The sequence below is a fragment of the Talpa occidentalis genome, unplaced genomic scaffold (assembly GCF_014898055.3).
Source record: "Talpa occidentalis isolate TD23 unplaced genomic scaffold, MPIMG_talOcc4v2.1 talOcc4.3, whole genome shotgun sequence".
In the NCBI taxonomy this organism is placed as follows: Eukaryota; Metazoa; Chordata; class Mammalia; order Eulipotyphla; family Talpidae; genus Talpa; species Talpa occidentalis.
Window position 1 is genome coordinate 72,171,464 of NW_023603184.1, and position 25,790 is coordinate 72,197,253.

The 25,790-nt window shown below is 34.3% G+C and overlaps 1 protein-coding gene, 1 non-coding gene and 1 pseudogene across 10 annotated transcripts in view; all 3 read right to left on the minus strand.

The window, feature by feature from the left end:
• Window positions 1–25,790, minus strand: part of ZRANB3 (zinc finger RANBP2-type containing 3) — a 183,897-nt gene that overhangs the window by 57,426 nt on the left and 100,681 nt on the right. For all 9 annotated transcript variants that reach the window (XM_054699685.1, XM_054699684.1, XM_054699683.1 and 6 more), the window contains 5 exons: window positions 24,826–24,942; window positions 9,166–9,285; window positions 6,752–6,871; window positions 4,071–4,250; window positions 3,130–3,282 (listed from right to left, as the gene is read on the minus strand). In XM_054699685.1, coding sequence (XP_054555660.1) covers window positions 3,130–3,282; window positions 4,071–4,250; window positions 6,752–6,871; window positions 9,166–9,285; window positions 24,826–24,942 — 690 coding nt within the window. The remainder of the gene's footprint in view (window positions 1–3,129; window positions 3,283–4,070; window positions 4,251–6,751; window positions 6,872–9,165; window positions 9,286–24,825; window positions 24,943–25,790) is intronic.
• Window positions 10,450–10,584, minus strand: LOC119256435 (small nucleolar RNA SNORA70). The gene has a single exon (XR_005127768.1). It is a non-coding gene; the product is annotated as a small nucleolar RNA SNORA70 (small nucleolar RNA).
• On the minus strand, window positions 15,257–15,992 carry LOC119254138 (peroxiredoxin-1-like; annotated as a pseudogene).

The following is a 25,790-nucleotide window of genomic DNA, read 5'->3' on the forward strand; positions in this document are numbered from 1 at the left end:
ACCATTTTTTTCAACCAAAAAATATGTGGGAAACAAAGTTAATTTATATATATATATATGAGACGTTTTTTTATTTCCACTTCTTGGCCCACAACAAAACAAACATTTCATACAACGTTCATATTTAATAAAAATGGAAAAGTTTGTTCTTGAATTTTGAGGACATATTTTAAAATTGCATAGTTTGAAGAGTTTTCCTTCCCTACTATATATAATTTTTTTTGCAGCAGACCAGAAACCAGCCAATCTATTTTTAATGTAAATGTGGGTGTTTGAAATGTAAATTTGCTTTGACTGAAGGATGCTCTAGAAGGTCTTAAGGACAGGAGATAAGGGGAATTGAGGAAGGTTAGAATAGAGAAAAGGGTGCTGTGTGAGCCAGGTGGAAGACACCAGTACTGAGGAACATGGTAAGGAAGGTTAGCCAACCAGGGAGAGGCTAATGAGGACAGATATGAACTGGAAGATAGTGAACTAAGAGAACACAAAATGAAAACAACGTGTAAGGGAAAGCAGAGACTCAATGTGGCTGAACTAAGAGATTACACAGAAATCTCAAACATAAAACAAAATGGAAAGAGAATTGATGGATGAATTAACAAAATGGAAACAACTGTGACTTACCGAGATCTGTAGAAAAGAAACCAAGAAGACAGACTTGTCCTAAGTAGGAACTAGACTCAGGATTTTCTTTTGCTCGCCTATGCATCATTTATGCACCAAATTTCTCTTTGGATATTTTATAATTTATATACAATGAATAAAAGAGAATTAGAAACCCTTCTAGTCATCTAGGGGCATACATGGCTAGCTAAGAGGTGATGCCAATTATCCATAAAGGGTCAAAAGGGAACGGGAAAGGGCCCTTAAGAGATTAAGGGACAGGTTCAAGCTTCCCACAGATACAGTTAAGTGAAAAGATGCCCCTTAAAGGATGGCAGTAAAAATAAAAATTAGAGTTTAGAGTTGCTAAAGAATGATGACTCACACATTTGTGTAGATTAATTACATGCAGAGTCTTATTCAAGTATTTAACAATAGCTATCACCAGATTTAGGTTGAAAGAAAGTCTCAGTGGTCCCATGTTATATGAGATTGTGGGGAGTTGCAGAAGGTTCTAGTGGTGGGATGAGGGAGTACAAGAAGAGATTATACCAAAATGTTTACTATTTTAAAACAACGAGTACGCTTATACTGGAAGAGTTTCCACCCTGTTTCCATCCCTGTTTCGTGGATTTTTTTTTAAATCTCAATAATTAACTGAATTATGTGACAAACAATTCTGATTAAGCGAGAAGGGAGATTGAAGATAATGCTATTCTGAAGAGCTACGAACACCAGGTGGGGAAAGAAGGCAGGAAATTCCAAAACTAACAAAAATTTCTGTTCAGGAAAATTTCTTCTCATCCTTCTCTTCCTCACCACAAGTTTCCTTGCTTCCTAACTCACAATGATACTAATATTAGGCTATAGGTCAGTGTATAAAAAAGCAATTTGCCAAAGGCTGATATACTAACAGCCAATTCACCTGAAGCCCAGTTCATGTTAGACCAATTTGCCAAATTTACAAGACTTACTGGTTTTCTAAAAGTCAGCAATAGAATTCACTGCATTTTTAGCATAATGGATTGGCAGGTTAGTGCGACTAGGGGGAGTAAAGAGTCCTGGCACTTGGCCTCCTGATTCTCTTCCTGCTCTCAGTTTATCTTCCTTTTGCCCTCAGGTTCATTCTCTGCTGCTAAGGGCCCTCCTCTTTGAGCTTCAAAGCCTTTCCTTCTATAATACTGGAATGGCTGGGCTGTCATGTGCTGACCAACTTTCTCTCTCTCCCTCTCTCTCTCTCCATCATCCTGACTGCAGTGGAAGGTCCCTCTTCCTTGCCCCAGTTCTATATTCCAGCTGCAGCAGTAGGAGGGTGGCACAGAGATAAAATGAACATTCCTTAAAATGCTGGTGCTATCAAAATATTCACAGCTTGTTAAACCATCCAATTTGAGCTGTTATAAACTTTTCATTAAACAAGATTTTTTAGACAATTGGCAAATTTGAATAATTTGGCAAAGTTTAATAGACAAAATTGGAAATAGCCTAAAAATGCTAAATGTAGGATCTTTTTATAAAGAATCTTGAAAAGAATCAAAAAGAAATCAGTATTAATAGAAAAATTCCCATTGGAAATGCTGAAATTTAGGCAACTTTCAAAAGAAAAATAGGTACTAGACTTCCTTAGGACCTTAAAAAAAAAGAACATTTCTTAAAATGCATAAAGCTGGAAAGTATAAAGACAAAGTGGTGGGCAGCATGCACATCTAAAACATGCGTCATATGCTGGCCAATAAACAAAAAAACATACAAGCAAAGCAAAACAAATTTAAAAAACAGTGGCTACATTGTAAGATTCCAGTTTGGATAAAACCTGGTGTGTATTACTACACTAATTGAAAAATCTGGGTGAAATAACACTAAACTATGAAAGATAAACATGTAAATCCGGGAAGAAAGATTTGTGAGGGTGACAGACTGATTTTTTTTTTTTTTTTTTGGCTTTTCCACACATATTTTTTTTTTCAGGTAGACATAAAAATAATAAACATGGGAAAATGTGTTTCAAATTCTTCAATTATTTTAGAAATGAATTCAGTTCAGTAGGGGATAAAGAAGAACCACAAGTCATTATTTTAGATATATATAGTTTTTAAATAACTAGAAATCTATTGATTTTTATAGCCACAAATATACGATTCCACATAAAAATATTGTTTGAATGAAACAAAACTTTATATTCAAATGCAAATATCAATTTTTGCATTTATGTCTATGTTTCATTTTATGATAAACTTAGTCCATCTTTCCCTAGCCTCCTATACTAGAGAGTTTCTTGTTTTCTTCTGAAGGTTGGATTCTATTGAGCTGGTTTTTGTGAGAAGCAGAACAGTGAGTCCTGATATATAACTGTTAGGAGACACAAGACATGGTTGCAGTCTCCTTTTATCAATTTTACCTTTTGGTTTTCCAGCTTTCTGTGAAGGCTCTTCTGTATAGCATGAATAATTGAAAGTTGCTATTTTAAGACAATATACAATAACATTGGTTTTTAAAAAATAGAAAAGAAAGTTATTGTAATCTTACATGAGTGAACAAAATTTCATTCCTGAGCTCTTCAGAACTTTCAGCTGGAGTCCAGGCTTCTGCAAACTGCAGGAAATCCCATTTTTCCTTATCGCCTTCCTCAGCCTGAAGTTGTTCCTTCCTACCATTCAATGTGCTCCCTGTAACCTGAGTCTGTAAGATGGAAAAGCATATGATTTTACAATGGTTTACCTCACTGCTGACTTCTACTAAGCAGTAACTTGATTTTGCATTTAAATCTCTAGCAACAACTACAAAAAATCTTATTGTTTCAACATATCATGGGCTTTAGTAATGTAATCACTTAAAATTATAGCCAAATTACCAAATCAATGATTCCTATTTTAAGTGAGGAAAAGGTTTAACCAGAGAAGTTATACTATTTTCTTTTCTCACAAAAACTTGTATTCTAATATTTATAAACTTTGAAACTGAACCTATACATGGTTGACTTTTTTGAATATCTACACTCAGTGCTTAAAAAACATCCAATGCTTACCTAGTCCTTTCTATACACATCCCTCAAGGTTAGTGAGAAGAGATAGCTGAAGGGACAGAAAAGTAATGTTCCTTCTATCTTTTCTAGAATCTGGATACAGGCTGTTTTCTGTCCAAAATTAGCTGGGAATTCAAGAATCCTTCTAACAAGGGATTATTCTTTGCTTACTTTAAAAAGGACTTGGGATTTGAACATATTATGGTTCCTTGCTACCTAACACTCCCCCTCGCTAGACTCTAACATAGTAGAAGGGCTTGGAAAGTAATAGGAATACATGTAAATTCATACCTCTCTCTTATTATAGAGGTCTGCAGATAAGGTACTACCAAATGAACTTGCTTATATTAGCATCAATATCCTTGGCCTAAAACTCAACCTTTAACTCATATAGGATATGATCATAGTGAGTAAGCTGGTAACATGTTTTAAATTCAAGCTTTACCTTGCGATTCAATATTCCCCACATGAGAGTGTCTAGAGTCCCATTTGCAATAAGGTAGTGAATATTCACAGAACTGCACTGTCCAATTCGGTGAGCACGGTCTTCTGCTTGTTTTAGATGTCCAGGGTCCCAATACAACTCAGCAAATACTACATGAGTTGCAGCAGTAAATGTCAAACCCTAAGCAACATAAAGTGAAGAAACAGAGATGCAAATAAAGTGAGATTATAACACATAGCCAGATATAACAAAGTATCTCTGAACATGTTAAATGGATTACAGAATGCTGAAGGATTTAGAGACAAATCAGTCTTCCATTTTAAGCCAAATTAAGAAAATTTGATTTATGAAAGGCAAATGAAGATTGCTCACTGCAAGACAGCCAGGTAAACTACAAATAACACATTTAAAATGTGTTTCAATTCTTCAAGTCAGTTAGATGGATATATAGACATAAACAAAATCACTTTATGCTCTGATGAAGACTGAATTCACATTACCATTGGAAATCTAATAAAATACATTATAAATGAGAATATAATTTTTAACACACAGTATCCATAGCAACTAGAGAGCAATGACATTCACTATTCATTTAATTCATCTGCTGTTCTATAAAGCAAGAAAATCATGTCTCTAGTCATATACTTGCTATGAAACTACTCAAGTTACATACCTAAGATACTGAAGTTTACTGGTTTACATCTCAATTTACAGCAAAATTACATTTTTTGTGCAGTTGTATTTACATCAGTTTGAAATAGTGCAACAATTTCAAGTATCAACTAAGTCTTGCTTTATAACCAATAAATGAAACAATCCAAATCTCCTCAAACTGAAAAATGCATGATTTAGAAGTTGGTCGGCTGAGTAAAAGATGCTATTGCCACATAGTAGTAAATTGTGTTAGGTGGTGAACAGAAAAATCTACCATCCATCCTTCAGGAGTATCATCTAATGCAGACTATTGTTTGTATGCACTGGAACCACTGTGAGTGACTTTTTGTGACTGCTGTGCTGTAATTTTGATATGTTATTTTATATCACATAACAGCATCATGCAAGCACCCATTAAATGATGGCACTAGTTCTCAAGTTAGAAAGTGACTGAAGACCAATTGCTTTGGAATGGAAAATGGAAGTAACCAAAACATGGAGAGGGCTAAATTTTGTTGCTATTTAGGAGAGGAAATGCCTGAAAATATTAGAGAGAAGCCTGAAAAAATAAGTAGTATTTAAAGAAAGCATCAAGTGGTCATACAAGAATAAAGGGAAAATATGCTGGCAACATCATTGTCACTCTAAGCCGCTACTAAACTACTATACTTCCTAGAACCAAGTTCTTTTATTTCCCTTGTTCCTAAGAAGATACTACTTTTTAAGTAGATGAGTTCTGAATTATCTAATGTACTGAGAAATACATCCTTGAATAACATATGAAGGTCTATACATTCTTAATTTTACTAAGTCTTGCATTAGGTCACTCACAAACTCTCCTCCCTGGCTGCTTCTGCTTTTCTTCTGTGGATGCGTACTCTATTTCTAATTTTAAGCTCTTGATATTCTCTAATAGTTATATAACTCAGATTACTGCAGGTTTAATCCAAAATGAAGTAAGTGGTGTGACAAGCCTCCTTTGGGCTGAACTCCTAGTGAGCTCTAGAACTTTTTCATTCTTGTAAAGTTTCTTTTTATATGCAAAGCAGCTCAATGGCTCTCTCCTGATTCCAGAGACCACAAAGAAGCCAGAAATGTTGTCTACTATGTAAGACACACAGCAACATGCTCAATTCCTTCTCACCATATTAAGTATTTTGTCTTAGATATTAACATGAAAATACTTTTGAATGTTACTACAAAAAAATTCCAGAAGGACCCCTCTAACACAGTGTGTCAGTGCCTTCCCTAGTATCGATTTTTCTCTTATTCTTTTGCATGGTTTGAGGTGTGACTATCTGAAATAAAGGCTACTTTTCCCAGCTTCACTTGAAATTATTTGTGGCCATGGGACTAACTTGAGGACAGTGAGATACAGCATGTCTTTCTCTTTTAGCTGTCTAAATTGCAGATATAGATCTCCAGTGGAACAAGTGGTCAAGCAGAAAGTCAAAAGGAGCCAAGCCTTTGTAGAAGCACCATGCTAGCTTTGGACTGTCTATAGGACAAAATAAATTTTTGTATATATAAGTTGTTCTTAATTTGGGTTTTCATTTACTTGTAGACAAACCTAATCCTAAGAGACAAACCAGGCATACTCTAAGAAAAATTCAGATAGTCGAGTTCATTTCTCTCAGGCCACTTTGCGTCATAGTCTCTTATGGAAGTTAAGTGCTGTAAGAAAGGGATTAGAAAATTCTATACAAATGCAAAGGAAGGAAAATAGGTGACAAAAATGTATCACAAGCAATTTAACTGTACTTTTCTAGAAAAATCTTTCCTTGAAAATTTAGGAAGATGTGAATCCAAGTTGTTGAAGCATCTTTTCTATTATTCTGTGTATACTTTATATTACTTTGTAATTGTGTATAAAGTAGAATGAATAGTTATACCAGATGGTGGATATAAAGTTGTAATTATATATGTATAGATATATAATTATATATAAGCTATAGTTATGGTTAATGACCTTTTTACTACCTCAACAATGTTTCTTTATCAAATTTAGTCCTGAAATTTCTTACCTGACCAGCAGCCTTAATGCTTAGGATAGCCACACGAGTATCAGGATCCTTTTGAAACTGATTAACGAGATTTATTCGTTCTGAAGATGGAACACTTCCATCTATCCTAATGTAACGAGTCTAGCATCAACAAGAGAAATCACAAAGTTAGGATAAGTCCCTTGGCATCCATTTTATTTAATCTATTTTACAGCTTATTTTTATGTTCACATAACAAAATAGAAATCGGTTAAGGTGACAGGTTGGTAAACACTACAGAAGACTCTTAAGCAACTTTTTTAAAACTTAAAACAATTTCATATTTTTTAAACTTTTAAGCGACCTACCATCAATGCCAAGCATTGATAGAACAAGAGCTTAATAAATCAGTAATGAAGTAAGCTAATGCTGTCTTCTGTAAAATTCTCTAAAAATAGATACGCAAACTTTAAATTAGTCTGGATCAGACTAACTTTGAAGTCAAAGGATCACTAATTCCAAAGTGAAAATAAAGTCAGACATGTGAGTACAAAGTAAAAAGAGGATTCTAGCCATTGACCCTATTAGGGATTCATTAAGAGTAGTCCATTTATTTCTGAACTATCCCAAATACTAACAGATTTTCTTTTTTTATAGTCCCATCTGAGTTCTGTTTAGTCACAGCACCAAATTTAAAGCAAACATGTGACAGAGTCATCTCCATGGAGTGAGGAACCAACATTTTAGAAAATGAATCTTTAGATAGGAAAACATTAAGTGCTAACCTGAACAGTGCTGTCTTTTAAGAACAATTTGAGAAGAGAAAAGGGAGTAATCACTGTCTGTTAGAATAGCTAAAAATTAGCTATTCTATCTAAAAAATAGCTATTCTAGCTAAAAATTAGAACTCTTTAATCAACTCTGTAAAAACAAGAATAAGTCCTGAATTCTAAATAGTCTCATTAATGCCTTTACTTTCATGGAAAAAAAATGCCTCAAAAATGCCTGAGAAAAGTGGATATTCCCTTTTATAAGCTATTATTAAATTAATGTACTTTATTAACTTTCTATGCCTTTACAAAACAGATACAAATTGACCAGTGATCCATTTAATATCCAGTAACGAATAATACAAAATCTGAGGGTCTTGCTAAAGAAAACTCATTGTCAGGCTAGAGAGTGTTAGGGAGAAATTTATCTCCAACTCTGCTACTATATACATTGGGGGTATGAATGTTGTGGTAACATCAGCTAACAAAATTGTACAACATGGATGGAAGTGGAAGGGATTATGCTAAATGAAATTATGCTAAAGGAAAAGAAAGACAAATACCAGATAGTGTCACTTCCACGGGGAATACTGAGAAACAAAACTACCTACATTTTTAACTCATAGTGATGCTAAATGGGATTTTAAAGACATCAGTAAAGTAGACTTGGGAAAAAAGAGAGAAAATAATTTTTAGAATAGATTCCAGTGCTTGTAAGGTATAATGGAATCAGAATAAAAAATATTACAAATAAAATTTTATTGCCCAATCTTTTAAAAATTATTATATCTTACTGGAAAAAAATTTTACACATACTATATGATAATCAAGGAGGAAGTACCATTTAATATATAGCACTTTAGGCTTTATTATCTTATAAGTCTTTTTAATTCCTTCTTTGGTAATATTAATGAACACATTAGGTAATTCTTGAAAACTTTATACAAAGTATTGAAAAAGACACGGATTTATTTTTCTACGTAAAAGTCTTAATTACCTACAAAGACAAGTGGTTCTGTTGCTACATGTATATTGAGTTCATATAATTTGTCAGGAAATGTCTTCTGGCTGCTTCTGAGGCTCTGAAGAAGCCCTCAGCACATAGAGAGAGATGACAGGTTTAAATTTTGAAAGAAAGAAAATGAGATGTTATCTCTGATAGGACTGTTAGGAAACAAGGTGAATCTAAGACAACGCAGTAAAGCCAGTAGATTTGTTGATTACCTGGGCCATATGTTTCAAATTTACCTACATTAAATCTTAACACTATATCATACTCTAGAGTAGGCTTCCTGGAAAATTAAAAAGTATGTTTACAGCTGCACACTAAAGTTGGCTGAATTCATTCTTCCTTTCCTTTGGATACCACGATGTTCAAAGGTCATCTTGGAGGTAAACAAGAATTTTAACTGCCTGATTCAATCTAAATGGTATATGCAATAACAAAAATGACATATTTTAATCAATCCAGGTAATATTATCAGTCAAAAATTATAAGACAGGTATTAAAGAGAAAATTTATCATCGGCATAATAGTAATATCATTTGAAAGAAAAAAAATCTGATGACATATTATAAACTATCACCTAAAGAAGGCAATAAAGCTAAATTGTAAGACTACAAATGTTTTAAAATATTGAAATCTGCATGCCAAAAAATGTATTTTATATGAAAATAGTAACATACCTTATTTTCTATAACTGCTTCTGTGCAAGCTTGGAGCATGTTTAAATGGTGAGCAAAAACCAGAAATTTAAGTGAATCATTCTGAAGCATCATCTTAATATAATCTTTTACAGCACCTGCCTAAATGTTAAAAGTTAAATCTCATTAATGACATAAAAATGTTTATTTCATTTAGAAAGACAAGAAGAACTTCTCAAAAATCAATGTTTCTATGAACTTTTAACTGCTTTGTTCTCTAAATAGCCTACAGAAATAAAAGCTCACATTTATGGGGCATGTGGGAGAGAGACAAGAGAAAAAAACCAAACAAACAGAGAAGTAAAGTAAGAACAAGTCAAGAATTAAAAGGAAAAACAACAGACAAGAAAAGAGTTTCACTGGAAAGTAGGTAGTTAAATAGGCTACTTACTTGAGAAGGGTACTGGCACTTTTGTTTCAAATTTAATTTTCAAAAAAGCTCATAGAGAAGACAGAAGTGAAACAGAGTTATGGAAAAAAAAATAGAAGATAAAAAATGATGTGAAAAAAAATTTTAAGGGACTATTAAAAGAATAAAAAACTTGGGGGCCTCCCTGGTGGCGCAGGGGGTTAAGACACAACCCATGAAGCTGTCCGCAGCCACTGCAGCATGAGTTCGACCCCCAGCAGGCAGCAACCCTCATGGCACAGCAGACCTCTCCTGACTCACTCCTGCTTCCCTCAGCACAGTACTTCAGTCAATCTGCCTGTTCTGTTCCCTACTCTGTCTCTGGTGAATTCTCTCACCCTCCGCTCCTCTGGCCTGTACCCCAGCTCTTGTATGCATAAATTAAAATAAATCTTTAAAAAAAATGAATACAAACTTGGGAGTGAAGCTTAATTATTAAAGAAAGTTGTTTTACTCATTTTGGGGGGAAAGGGGAATAGGAAGCAGCATTTATTGGTGGGTATGACTAAAGAGCAGGTGACTCCGAGGCTGTCACAAATTCAGGGCCCACAAATAGAAGTATTTGACCCCATATCCATCTGGTATGATTTTTGGCCACCAAATCTTCAAATTCATCTACATTAAACTTGGTAAAGTGTTACTTCTTGGAGATGTGGATTTCCTGGCAGCCAAGGAACTTGAACTTGGCTCTCCATAGAGCTTTAATCACATGCTTCTTGTTCTGAAGCTTGGTGTGCATGGGCATGATGACTTGGCTAATGTGGACCCTGGTTAGTGCACCTGGAGCTTTCTAAAACTCTGACTGGAGCTTATGACTGGGAAGGGCATGAGATCAGACATGCATGTGCACAAGAAAGGGTTGTTTCCAGCTCTCCTGAGGGCAACCAATACAAGCTACAGGATGCAAACATGACCAAGGGGACTGCCGTTTGCAGGCAATACACACAAGGCCCCATGGAAAAAAAGAACATCGTTAGCTTAATTGGCTGCAGATACTCATTTTTTATTTAAACTGAGAAACTTAAGTTGATTTACAAATAGGCCTTTTAGGGACTAGACAGGCTAATAGAATGGAAAATGGGAAGATTTAGTTTGTCTGCCCACATGGAGAAAGGTGCAAAAGAGGCCTGATTGATGAAAGTGAGAGCCCAGAAGATCTGAAAGAACAGGGGGAGATACAATGAAATTGTGAGTTAGAAAGGAGACAATCTAGAAATTTCAAATTAAATAAACTTGTCTTGGTTAATCAGGTCACGTTACCTACTAAAAGTGAGAATCAATATGTGACAACTAAAAACTAAATTTAAAGGAGATAGAATTAATTAAATCTCAAACATGACTAGAGTCTCTTAACTGTGAAGACCTAGTTACTTAGAAATTTTGGGAAAAGATAGCAGGCTGACCACATTTATCCTTCATGCCCTCTAATGTTGTATTTAAATGATAGCAAAATGTCTAGGGAGAAAGACAATTGATGAGAGATGATAGCAACAAACTTTTAGAAGCTAGGTGCTTGGTAAGTGAATAGCTCATCTGACAGGTGGCTGTATGAAAAGCTGAGGCACACCTGATTTATAATGTAGTGATCTACAAAAGTTCAGAAAAAGATGCCTCTAGCAGTGAGGAGGTATGGATAAGCCAGGAGGATTGGCTGAAAGAATATTTGTAGTTGGTGATGTGCTATACTAATCCTTATCCTCCCCACCCTATTTATGTAGAGCATTAGGATCATATAAACTGATCCTTGTGGGGTGAATCTAAAATGATTCTTTTGGGGATTAATCTAAAAAAATTGGTATTTTGGATTCTACACCATAATATCTCAGACAGATAACCCTTTCATGAAGATCACAGTCTATAAGTTATAACTATGTACAGAGTTTCAGTCAATATTTAGTATCTTACTCATAAATACAAGCAAGATTCACCAGACATTTGTAGAAAGCACTCCATGTGAACAGATCAATGATACAGAGGGAAGAAAATGGGAAGAAATTACATTTATAAAACAAGAACAGGATGCTGCAAAAAAAAGAATATGGGGAAGTACTCTTGGAAATTAAAAACATAATAGTAGAAATTCAAAATTTACCACTTGTTGTAGAAAGTAGATGGAAAATAAGAGTAAATATAAATAGAGTAAGTATAAAAATATAAGAAAATCAGAGGACCAAGTCACAGGGCGTATTTAAATAATAAAATGTCTAGAAAATAACAGAAGAATGGAAAAATTAAAGGAATAAAGTTCAATGGAACTTAAGGACATGAGTTTCAAAAAGGAAAAATGGAAAAAGTCCACTGAGAATGCTCCACAATATATGAAAATGGAGGCAGAACAAAGCCCTTCATTATGAAATTTTAGAATACTGGGGGCAAAGGCAGGATTATATAAGCTTTCAGAGAAGAGAGGGAAAGATTTCAAAGAACTGAAAAAAAAAACAAAACTATGGGGGCCTCCCTGTTGGTGCAGGGGTTAAAGTCTCGGCACTATCAAGCTATTGCCAGCTACTGCAGCATGAGTTCGAGTCCCAGCCAGAGAGCTAACCCACATGGCACAGCAGACCTCTCCTATCTGGCCTGCTGCTCCCCTCAGCAGTGTATTTAAGTCAATCTGCCTGTTCTGCTCCCCACTCTGTCTCTGGTGAATCCTCTCACTGGTCCCCCTGTACCTCTGGCCTTGCACCCCAGTTCTTGTATACATAAATAAATAAAAAGATAGAGATCTTAAAAAAAAAAAACTATGAAGCACACTGATTTTCTCAACATCAACATTAGAAATTCTGAGAGAAAATTATTTCTAAGAATTTGTACGTAGTGAAATTAAAAATTAGGTAAAAGTGTAGAATAAAGACTTACGTGTAGACACTCAAATAACCAATGACTGTTAAAATTACAAAGTAAGCAGTAAAACAAACCAAGAGCCAATATAAACATGTGGCTGAGGAAACTGAAGTAAAGGGCTAAAAGAATAGAAAGTGGTTGCCTCTGGGGAACATGTGTAAGGAACTATTATATTTGGAAATGGCAGTTCTCATTAAACTATGATCATAGATAGCTCTGGTAATAATAAAAAATTTAAAACGGGCATTTTAAAATAGAAAAATACCTATTTAAAATTTATGCATAGGGCTATAAAGTCACAAGATTGATTCTGCAAGCTATATTTTGTCTAAATTTCCCAAACAATAGAAGCTCATCTAACAATGAGACTGGAGGTTGTTAAGAACTTTAGCCTTGGATTTCAGTGTTTCAGAAAGTAGAAATGAAGCCCTCTCAAAATAAGGAGCTATAAATTCCAGATATGTTTCCATGGTAACGGAACCACTTTAATAAACTGCATGTTTGCCTAAAGAGCTATATTTACTGTGATAAACCTTTCAAAAAGTACATGTCAAGTTCAAGCATTTTAAGGCACATTCATTTACCATCCATTGCAGACTTACAAAGTATACAATCACTGTATTCCAGTCTCAGATGCATTCCCTGTCTCTTCACAAGCAAGCTATTTCTTCCAGTCTCTGTCACTGATATCATCCCCTCTTCATTGCACCCACACACTGTTGATTTCAAAGCACAAGCCGGCTGCTCCCAAATCCCTCCAACCACTGGCTCAGAATGGGTTATGACCACTAGTAATATCATAAAGTTCAATTGTCTAACAGGCTAAACAGTCTCTTGGGACTAACTTAGGAACTGAACCGTCATTGTGACACTGCTTTCTAGGAGGAAATATATTTGGGGAATCAATAGATATATATGTAATAGATCTGAGGCATATAGCAGGGGAGCAGGAGGGAGATAGGCCAAAACAGGGGAGGGAAGAACGTAACAGACTATGGTGATGGATCATGGGGGCTGTGGTGATGGGAGAACTACAGGGACTACACCAGAGGAAAGAAATCAAATACTATCCAAAAATTAAGAAAATAAATTAGTTAAAAGAAAAAATCTACGTAATAAATGAACTTTAGGATGCTCTTCATTTCTTAGGTTGGAGATTGTATATGCTTGATTTTAAAATGTATTTTAACTATTCTGATTGTATTCTAATTAGAACTGGCACTACATGGTCATATTTTAAGTTATCTGAGCAGGAATTTGCCTTCAAATCACCTTAAGTACATATTATACGAAATGGCAGGTTCTATAAATGATCAACATTTTGGTTATGCTGGTTCAGGTTTTGTGGAAGTTATAGAAAAATGCATATTTTCACATTTATTGTTTATTTTACTGAAATGTAACTGTTAATCAAAGGTTTAATTTAAATAATTAGAATTATATAATGAAGACACACACTACACTTCATTTAAAGAAATGCAAAAATGATGAGAATACACTACAAGAATTTTTTCTTAAAATTTTGTCAGTGAAGGAAAAAGACTAATTAATACAAAGTAAAAATCAAAATCAACGAGCAACTATAAACCAGAGACACACTATGGGGGGAGAGAGGGGGCGGGGCGAGGAAGGACTAGGGTCAAAATAAGGGGGGTGCAATTGTATGGGGAATATAACCAAAATGAAAATGCATACATTGTGCAAAAATGAAAAATGATGGAAGAATTATATAAAACAAAAAAAAGAAAGATTAGCAAAAAAAAATTTTTTTTGTCAGTGAGTCAATACACATAGTACTTTCTGAAGAAAAAGTGGTAAAAAAAAAGCCCACTTTGCATTTAAGAGCTGATGAAAGTTACTTGATTTTAATTGTCAGTTTAATCAATGGTAAGAAGGAAAAAGAATTTTAAAAAAATCAAACCTGAGCTGTGACAAGGAAACTCACCTTGACCAAATTTTATTTAGGTTTTTCTAAGCCTTCTTGACTAGGCCTAGACTTTCACCTAAGAGTACATTCTGTTCTTGCCAAGCCCACGTAGCTCACTCAGTCTTAGCAAGAATCCTTAACAAGTCAAGAGTATTCCTACCTTTGATACCTGATCAGCCCTAAATATCTGATCAAGATACTCATTTCCCACCTTTGATGTCTAAGTTGTTAGCCTTCCTTTAGCAAAAATCCTGTCAGGTCAGTTTAGCGAAAATCCCCTTACCCTTGATGTCTCCACTTATTTTCCTCCCACAAGCTCTCTCACCCTCATTACAGCTCATTGGATATAAATCTCCTGTCCTTATTGCACTTAGAATTGAGAGATCTTTCTCATCAATTGCAATGTCATTGACTGCTATTACAATTACCTTGAATATAGTCTTCCTTATTTTAACAAATGTCAGCATAATTTCTTCTCGAACAGCTATAACTTCTAGCTAAGAGGATGAGCACAAAAGAAGTGTTAAGTTCTGAAGTCCTCAGACCCAGACCAAATAACAGTTTTGTTCTGAAATCTGTTGGCCACATGCTTTAAGGAAAGTTTTTCAAGCCCTTTTAATCAACTTTATTGTGAGTTGTTTAAGCAAGCCTAGCACTTCCATTTCCCTGCAAATTATTCTGACCTATAAGTTTGCTGGGGGCTTCAAGAGAAATAGTGACTAACAAAAGAACTTTAAAAAAAAAGCTTTAACTTGCTTTATGGTTTGCATTTAATATCAGGAATTGCATAGTCACCTTGGGGAACTATGGGAGCTGCTGAGGTGAACAAAGGGTAGCTGCAGTAGAAAGACAGAAGAAACTAGGTTCTTTTAGAAAAAACAGACAAAACCCCAGCATTTGTTTAGTTCTTATGACTGCTCACTGCAGCTGAGCCCTAAAATGGCTCAGGGTGCATTTTTACTTAGAGAAATTTTCTTTGCTCTTCTGATAGTGGTGGTGTCACTACCAGATTTCCAGCCAGATGGGCACACTTCACCATGTTTGTCAGAGCACTATAAGGCCTGACTTAGTGTCAGAGTCTCATCCACAGAGTGGCCAACAAGGAGGTTTTACAGTGATTTGCTGAAGAATATCCTGATCATCAGTGTTAAAGAGGCACCCAAATGAAAAGCCATCATCAGCATTTAAGACCTGATAACTGAGCAATGGTGCATTTGGGAAATGCTCATGGTTCCCAGCCCTCCTTGTTTCTAAGGTGTGTTGATTCATGTCAAGGACAGAAGCGTCCACAGAAGCACCAATCACTGGGCAGTTGAGTTTCTTAAATTCTTCTGCTCTATCACTGAAAGCAATGATCTCTGTCTGGCACACAAAGGTGAAGTCAAGATGGTAAAAGAAAAAAATAACATATTTTCCTTTGTAATCACACAAGCTGAGGCATAATAGCTGTGGCTGAGTGCACAATTTTGGCATTTCCTCAAGACATCTTGCTATTAGTAGCTCAGACACAGAACCCACAGGGATGAGTCTTGAAGCAGCCCTAATCATTCTACCTTGTCTTGTTTTATTGACCTGGCTGGCTGTCTGGCAATGATGATGAGAGAGAAAATTTCCATGAATGACAAATTCCATTGGGTTTACCCAAATTTAGATGAAGTAGAAACTTAGAAAAGTTGAAAGGTTAAAAATTATTTTCAAGAAAGCTGATTTCATGGAAGTTTGATCATAAAAGTCACTGATTAAATAGCTAATCTAACTTTCAAATCTAACTCGCTTTCTCGCTTTCTAAACACCATGGTCATGTCAATAAAGTAATGAACTCTGTACTACTGAAGTATAAGCATGAACAATGCTTATTTGGGGCTTCCCTGGTGGCCTAGGGGTTAAGTCTCAGCACTATCATCACTATGGGCTGAGTTTGATCCCCAGCCAGGGAGCTAACCCACATATGGTGTAGGAGACCTCTCCAATCTCACCTGCTGGTCCCCTTAGCAGTGTATTTCAGTAGATCTGCCTGTTCTGCAACCTGGTCTGTCTTGGTGAATCCTCTCACTAACACCCACCCCCACCCATCTAGCCTACACAACAGTTCTTCTATGCAGAAATTAAAAAAGTAAAAAAAAATCATATTTGGTTGTTAAAAATTTTAACACATAAAACATACAGACTTAAACTCTGAGAATTCTTGAACAAGTCACTTAAACTCTGTTCTTTAGTTTCCCCATTTACAAAAAGGGATAAAAGTAGCTATTCCCCATACAGTAGTGGCAAGAATTATGTGAATTAGTGCATCTTTCCTTATTTTTATTCATCCTCCCTTCCTTTCCTTTTATAAGGAGGATTTGCCTTGAACCACACACTACCACAAAAGAAAGTATGGGAGGCAAATCTCTCTACCTCTGATTCCAAACTTAACCAGTTCTGCCACCTCAAAAACCTTACACCACTCCTCCTTCTCACATGGTTATTTTTCCACTTTTAACAAAGTCTTTTTCCATTCCACACAACCATACAGCTAACATTCTCTCTCCACCTCTGAAATGATAGCATTATTGTTTTATTTGTAACTTATTATTACAAATTATTATAATTTGTAACTTATTTTATTTGTAACTTATTATTACTCCTTACTAATGAACAGGAGGCAAACTGGGCCCAGTTAGGAGCCAGAGTTCCCTTCTTAAACAAGTGAAACAGCACAGAAAGAGGTATTCTTTGGTCTTACAACATCCAGTACTATTGTGACTATTGCAGTGGCCTCATTATATCTCAATGCATATTATAAATAGGCTTCTACCAGTGTTAAAACTGCTGAGACAACATAGCAAAGAGTAAACACACTTTGTGCATAAAGGAAATGTTTTAAGGCACTAAGGAATGCTGTCGTTCCCAATGTGACAAGAAATTTTTAATTATGGGTTGGCTTAATAATTTTCATACAAAAATAACTAGCATTTCTCTTAATATTGTTTTCTCTAAAATAAGACATTGTAACACAGCTGAAAATAAGTGAGATGGTTAACTCATACGTATCACTTATATAAATTATATTTCTAGGAGAGTATTATGCTGATCCTAAATGTAAAGAATCTGCTTACTTTCATCATTGTATTTTCAATAAATATTACAAAACAAAAAATAATGATACAGAAGAGGTAATTCTAATTATCTTAGATATGTCACTGACTGGCATGCTACTAGTAATTTTATTTTGTTATTTTTCTTTATTTACCAGTAATTACCATTATTTACCCTTATTTAATATTATCATTATTAATTTTCTCATCATTAAGAAATATCTGAAAGGGGTCTCAATAATAAAATAAACAAAACTAAACAGATAGTCACATACATATTTAAAATTCATACAAACACTATCCTCCCAGGAAGTGAAGAACTTAATCTCAAAAGAGAGATGAACAAAAATTTTTTATACAGCACAAGGATGACATATGGCAATACCATAACGATATAGCATAGCACAGTATGTATTAAAAATTATTACATCAATATGACCCAATGTGCTGACATGACCTAATTTGAAGCACTAGTACTTTATTCCCATTTGCCTAGGAAACACTGTAGGATATGAGAAAAAGAGGAGAAAAGATTAGCGCAGAGAAAGCAATTTATCCTGGAGATCTATAAAACTACAATAGATAGAGGCCCATTTATCTAAAAGGTTTAGGCATAACTGTGCCTTGGGCAAAGAAGGAGGCCAGATGACCCCCAAAGGTCCTTTCTAGTTCATTACTCTCTAACTATAATTAATGAACAATGTTCAAATAATCACATGGGAAGTATTAGCTTCCTCAAGATACTTGGAAAAAAAAAAGTTTCTCATTCTACACATTAATTTATTATGGAGTTATAGCCTTTAAAAATTAAATACCACTAACAATGATGAGCGCATTTTACTTTAGGTAATAATTAAGTATATGCACCCAAATAGGATATTCTATAAATAACTACATACTCATACAAATGCTTTACTTGAAAACTCATTGTTTTCTTTCATTTTTATCTTATTCTTATCAAGATTTTCAAAATTTAGAGTATGATTAGTTTAAATTATATTTAATTGCTCAAAGGAATCATTCAAATGATTCAACAAAAAGAAAAGCATTTCCAATATGATACCACAAAGTACAAAGAAATCTAATATCTAAGCCCTTGTGACTTACTGAGTATGGGACAAATAATACTTAATGGTGGGGGGAAGGGATGTCAATGTAGAAAATGTGCCTTTTGTTTTTCCCAGTCTAAGAAATAACAACGTCCACTCGTTGACCACAAAAGAAATCTAAATTCCTCTCTCCTGACCTCCCCAAAGTGGGTGACACATATTACCCCTTGTGTTCCCACAATAACCTAATTTAAAAGCACTAAATATACTCTGCTATGATTGAGCACTGATCTCGCTATCATTCTCAATAGTCTTGAAGTTCCTAGTGAGAGAGACACTGCGTCTTGTCCACCATTCCTCTCAGTACCAACCATGATCCCTGATATAATAGAGACTCAATAAATATGTCTGTTGACTTAGTCAGGAAAACACAGCCAAAGAAAGGAAGCTGCAACTCTAGTGTGCATATAATAGAGCAACCAATTTAAAATCTCTGCTATGTCAAACACTGATTTGCAAACCAGTTTGGAAGAACTCTGAAACATGTTTTCTCACAGGAACACTATTTAATGTCGTCAACTACCTCCCTCAAAATGTAATGCACCTATCATGTAGATAAACTGTAAAATTTACAGTTGTTATTACAGACTCCAATTACTGAATTTCAATAATATTTCTGAGGGAAATATATTAATAATTCCAATTCTGTAATGCTATAAACTATTTCTAGTTGCAGCCCAACAATAAAAATGCACAGTTCCAATTTACATAAGTGGCTGAAGACAAAGATTCTAACAAGGGGGAAATAAAAAATTGTCTGAAACTTTAGGGAACTGGCATGGCAGGGTTTGGTCTTCTGCTTCCACTGATCTTTGGGAATACGTTCCAATCTGGAGATAACTGAGTTTTCATCACCTTTTTTTTCAAGGACCTTAAAAAGTAGGGCCAATTTCCTAATGATTGCAGACACTTGTGAATTCAAACTTTTTTTACTACAGATAGGAAATTATCTAAAAGGTTCTCATAAACATTCTTTTCCCTTAAGCAAGAATTTTGTACTCAGAATTAAATACAAAGAAAGCTCGTAAGTAAGCAAGCAAATAACAGCAACAAAAAAGCAATTAACTGTAGGAAAAACAACAGTACTCAAAGAGAAGAAATGTAATTATAGCTTAACCGTGAAATGTTTAACAGAGTCATTACACTATAAAAAATGAACATTGACCAAACTGAAAATTATGATAAAACCCAAAATTATGATCTGGGAAATGGAGTAGGGACAAGTACTGCAAATATTTTCTTTCAATTTTTATCTTGCATTTTCATTACAGTGTTTTTGTATATGATACCTTTTTTAATGCCATAAAGTTTTAAAGTTTTGAGTCCCATTTTTCCCTTAAAGTTTGTGGGGTTTTTTTGTATCTTATCTAAAAAAAATTCCCTCCCGAAAAGTTGGAAATGCATTTTATATATGTATGTCACTAAAAGTTTTTTTTAATTTTAGTTTTATATTTAGTCTTTGACCTACTTCAAGTTAATTTTTATATATGTTATGAAAGAACAGTCAAGGCTCATTTTCTTTCCAATTTTTGTAGTACCATTTGTTGAAAAGACTATTATTTCCCCAATGAATTATCTCATTCCTTTTCCTAAGATCAACTGACAATCTACAATATATAAGAGTGTATTTCTGAACTTTCTTTTCTGGTTCAATAATTTAAATGTCTATCCTTATGCTAATACACAAAGTCTTATTACTCTAAATTTATACAGTATTTATATCTTGCTGTAAGTGTCTCCCATTTTAATTCAAAATTGTTTTGCTTGTAGTTTAAGTCCTTTGTGTTGCCACATACATTCAAATTCAACTAGTCAATTTCTACAAAAAAGACTATAGGGATTTTGATTAGCACTGCATTGAATATATAAATTATTTTAGGCAACAGCTGGCATCTTAACAATACTGAATCTTCTGATTAGTGAATATGATTTATCTTGTAATTTATTTAAGTTTACTTTACTTCATCTAAACAATGTTTGGTAGCTTTCAGTCATACATTTGTTGAGTTTATTCCAAAAGTAGCTTGAGATTATTGATCCTATTATAAAAATGTTTTTAATTTAAATTTATAATTTTTCAGTGCTAGTACATAGAAATACAAATGATTTTTGTAAACTGAACATCAATCCAATGACCTTTATAAATTTACTCAGTTCTAGTAGCTGGAAGTTTTCTTGGGTTATCTATATAGACAATCATGGGCATTGTGTCTTTTTCTGTCAGGGTAATACTCCAGGAGAAACTGAGGTAATCTAGTCAGTATTAAGTTGTATTTAGGTTCTCTTGTGTACATTTGTATTTAGGTTCTTTTGTGCACATGTATCTTCAGTGTACCACAAACTGAATTTCCCAGCAGTGGGATGCTTCTACCATGTAGTAATGTGTAACAAGGATCTTTCTAAGTGTTACAGCTGCACTTTCAGTTTTCAAGAGCACCCCCCCACCATGCCTATTCTATACAGTGGGATGTTTCTCTGCCCCAGTGGTAGATTGATCTTGATGGTTTCTTGGTGTTAAGTACACAGTGTGAGGACATCTTGGATCTCCTGGTACCAACTCAATATAAGGCAGGTCCTTTGTTCCAGTTGATCCTTGGGACTTTCATGGCATTTCTGCCCTCTCCCCTGTGATAACCAAATTATATTGCAACTGTGGGTAGTCTTGGGCAGGAGACAGGTTATTGCCCTTCCTCCAGCAGTTACAGATCTCTGTCTTATGCCTTTGGAGGTCCTGATCTCAACAAGGTTTCTTGCCCAACTCCGAGAGGTAGATAGGCAATGGTAAAAAAATTTTAACATCTCATCTCTACTCTCAACAAACTAGAAGAAAATTTTCTCAATTAAAAAAAAAGGCATCTATGAAAAACATAAGGAGATAATAATAATCAATGGTGAAAGATAAAATAATAATGGTGAAAGATAAAATGCTTTCTACCTAAAATTGACAAGGCAAGGCTGTTCAACTATCTCAATTTTAATTAAAATTATACTTGTGTCTTTCAATTTGATAGGCAAGAGGCATATATAGGAGGCATATTGATTTCAGGGAGACATAAAAGTATCTTTATATGAAAACAAATGATTTTTTATATATAACACACCAAAGTATTTACAAAAAAAAATTATGAGAACTAATAAGTTCAGTGAAAGTTTACATGATACAAAGTCCATGTATAAAAAAAAAGTTCTATATTTAACAGAGAAAAGTGAAAAATTTAAATAAAAAATACTATTTATATGAGTATGAAGAGATAAAATACCTAGAAATAAGAAAAAAAATGTATTCTAGAAAACACCCTGAAAGTAAAGAGGACCTAAATTAAAGGAAAGACATACTCTTTTATGGATCAGAAGATTTATATTAAGAATTCAATTCTTGGTGGGGCAGACCTCTCCTGTCTCGCCCACTGCTCCCCTCCGCAGTGTATTTTGGTCGGTCTGCCTGTTCTGTTCCCCGCTCTGTCTTGGGTGAATCCTCTCACCCTCCCACACATCTGGCCTATACCCCGGTTCTTGTATAAAAATAAAAAATAAATCTTTAAAAAAAAAAATTCAATTCTTCCAAATAAAATTGCAGATTCAAAATAATTCCTATCAAAATTCATATGGAAAATCAAGGGAGCTACAATAGACAAAACAATTTTGAAAAATGAACAAAGTAGGGGTAAATGCTATAAAACTTTAAGACTTATTATACAGATGCAATAATCAAGCCAGTGTAGTATTTTGTAAAGTTAGATATATAGGCCAATAACAGAGAGTTCAGAAGGTGCTGAGGTAATTCAGTGAGAGAAAATAATCTTTCCAATAAGAGCACTAGAGTAATTGAAAATCCCTATGTCAAACTAACAACATACAACAAACCAAACTAAACCAAAAAAAGACCTCTTAACTTACTTTGTATCATATCAAAATTTAACTTAAAATAACTATAGACCTACACAAATAACATGAAGATATAGCACTTTTAGACAAAAACATAGGAGAAAAATCTTTGGGATTTTGGATTAAATAAAAACTATGTAGGATTCAAAAAGCACAAAATGATAAACTGGATTGTTTCAAAAGTAAAAATTTGTTCTTTGAAAGATAATGTCAATAAAATAAAAACTGTGAATACAGACTTGGAAGAAATATTCAAAAAACATATTTCATATGACTTATTTCCAAAATATATAAAGAGCTCATAACCCAATATAAATAAAAGTTTGATATGAATAGACACTTTACAAAAGAAAATGAAAGGCTTTTTTAAAAAGCATATGAAAATATGCTCAATATCATTACACATTAAGAAAAGATGAATTAAAATAATGAGATGCCACCACATACCCACAAGAATAGCAACAATTAAAAAGATTGACAATACCACATGCTAACCAACATGTAGAACAACTAGAACTCTTATACATTGCCAGTAGCAATGCAAAATGGTATAACGGAAATTTTTTATAATGTTAAATCTAAACTTTCCATATGACCCAGAAGTCTCATTCCCCATTATTTACTCAAAAGAAATAAAAATATGTCCACACAAAGACTTGCACATGAATGACTGTAACAGTTGTATTCATAACGGCCTAAACTAAGAATACCCCAAACAACCATTGGCTGGTGATGAAATTAAAAAAAAAAAATTGTTACCTATGCATAGACTGAAATATTTAGCAACAAAATTTTTTAAAAACTATTAACATATATAAAATCTTGGGGCAATAACAAAAGCCTTATGCTAAATGAAAGAAGCCAGATACAATGCTACTTATTATATGTGTCCATTGTGACATTCTGGAAAATATAAATACAATGATAAAGAATGAATCTGTGTAGGGCCTCCCCGGTGGCGCAGCGGTTGAGCGCTGGGTTGCGAAGCTGCCCGCGGCCTCGGCGGCGTGGGTTCGATCCCCGGCTGCTCCCCAGCCACCGGAGGAGGGTCCCACATGGCGCTCAGAACTCTCCTGCCGCCCGCTGCTCCCCTCAGCAGTGTACTTCGGTCCTTCTGCCTGCTCTGCTCCCCGCTCTGACTCTGGTGAATTCTCTCACCTTCCCGCGCTTCTGACTGTACCCAGTGCATGTATAAACACACAAAAAACAAACAAACAAATAAATAAATAAAACATGCCTCTTAAAAAAAAAAAAAAGAATGAATCTGTGACTGCCTAGGTCAGGGGGTAGGTGTGAAGGAATTGGCTGGAAAGATGCATGAGGGAACTTTTTGGAGTAAAGGAGATGTTCTCTATCTTGATTGTAGTAATGATTGCCTAACTATATATATTTGTCAAGACTTATCAAATGGCACAATTTTATTTTATTTTTTTAAAGATTTATTTATTTATTTATTCATCTATTCATTCATTCATTTATTTATTTATTTATGCATACAAGAACTGGGGTACAGGCCAGAGGTGTGGGGGGTGAGAAGATTCACCAGAGACAGAGTGGGGAACAGAACAGGCAGATCAATGGAAATACACTGCTGAGGGAAGCAGCAGGCAAGGCAGGAGAGGTCTGCTGCGCCATGTGGGAAGCTCCCTGGCAGGGGATGGAACTCATGCTGCAGTGGCTGTGGATAGCTTCATAGGTTGTATCTTAACCCCTTGCACCACCAGGGAGGCCCTCAAATGGCAAAATTTTAAATAACAAACTCCACTATATGTAAGCTAATACTTCCACAAATCTTACTTCTAAAAATTATTTTTTAAAAATCCTCAGAATTGGAAAAGAGTGGCACTCATTAGAATGTATATATTCTACCACCCTGGTTAAAAACAAAGAGCAACAAGAATGTGTGATGAGTCTACTTGATAGTCCCACTGTGATTTAAAAATTCTAACACCCTCTAATTTGCACTTTTAGACAAATCAGAACGTGAGTACATCTATCTCTGCAGGGAACTGAAAACATAATACCAATTAAAAATGATTGACTTAAGTAAAAAAAGATTATTTGTAGCAATTATGTAGTGAAATCATGGAAATAGCTGATAGTAAAGATGATAATATATACATGTTCTTTAATTAGAACACGAAAAGCATATTATACTCCTTCATCAAAGCATACCCATATATTGGAAGGGGCCAATATATGGCCAGGTGTAATAGTGTTCATTATTTGAACACCATAAATCTGAATTATGTCTAAAAATTTCTATAACGGTTAAAAAATTAAATGACAAAGACATGTATGACAGTATACAAAGAAGTTGCTTATGTAAAAACATTTAAAAAACATTAAATAATGTGGATGAAGACAAACAAATGATGGCCCAGCAATTATTACCTTGGCAATAGCAGTTTGTTTAAACATTCGAGTAATCAACCCCATGACATTCTCAGTGGCACCTGAACTTGGAGCTCTCATTAATTTTTCCCACTCTTCAAAGCTGGTATTCAATTCCTATGTGGAAGAAAATGTTTAGAAATACAGAATAAAAAAAAAACAGAATAATTAATGTAATAATGAATCATGGCCTATTTTTTTTACTATAGAAAGATATAAACAGAAAGTTCCAAACATGCCATTGTCTTCATTTAAAAATACGAAGATGGAGGCAGATCAGTCATGTGTTCAGGCTACTGACAGAAACCAGTGACAAGCTATGGGTAAAAATCAAGCCCTTTGCTAACACCACTAATCACACAATTGCAGTTTCCTCTTAAGAAGACACATTTTGTAAAGTAAAAATAAAAATTTCAATAAAAATTCAGGGTAGTGAAAATGTATATGGTAGCAAAGTATTTTTATTAAAAGATTTTATTTAGATAAACAGAAAGTCATAGGGAATATTAATGAAATAAAATGTAATGTATATTGATTCATTTTTCTTTCTCATGCTAAAAGAAGCCAGACACAATGCTACTTTAAAAAAAAAGAGATCATTCTTATTTTATCGATAACATATTGTTCAATGTTTATAAATGCCAAACCTAGGCTTTCAAGATAAAACAGAGCAATAAATAGTCTTTATCAACAAAGTCATGCCCAGATTTGAAGAAATTTCAGAGAATACATAAACATTGTAGTTCCCCAAAATAAATGTTGATAAAAATTAGGTAAAATACAATTTGGCTTTTTAATATGTTGAACCTTATATATATTAAAATATGATGACAGAGTTTCAAGATTTCAAGAACAAGTCTGTGTCCAAGTTATTCTAGAAGATAGCTATTCACACTTTAAAAAATCCTAGAGCAAGAGACATAAATTCCTTTGTTAATTATTGTATTTCACACCCTACAAATACT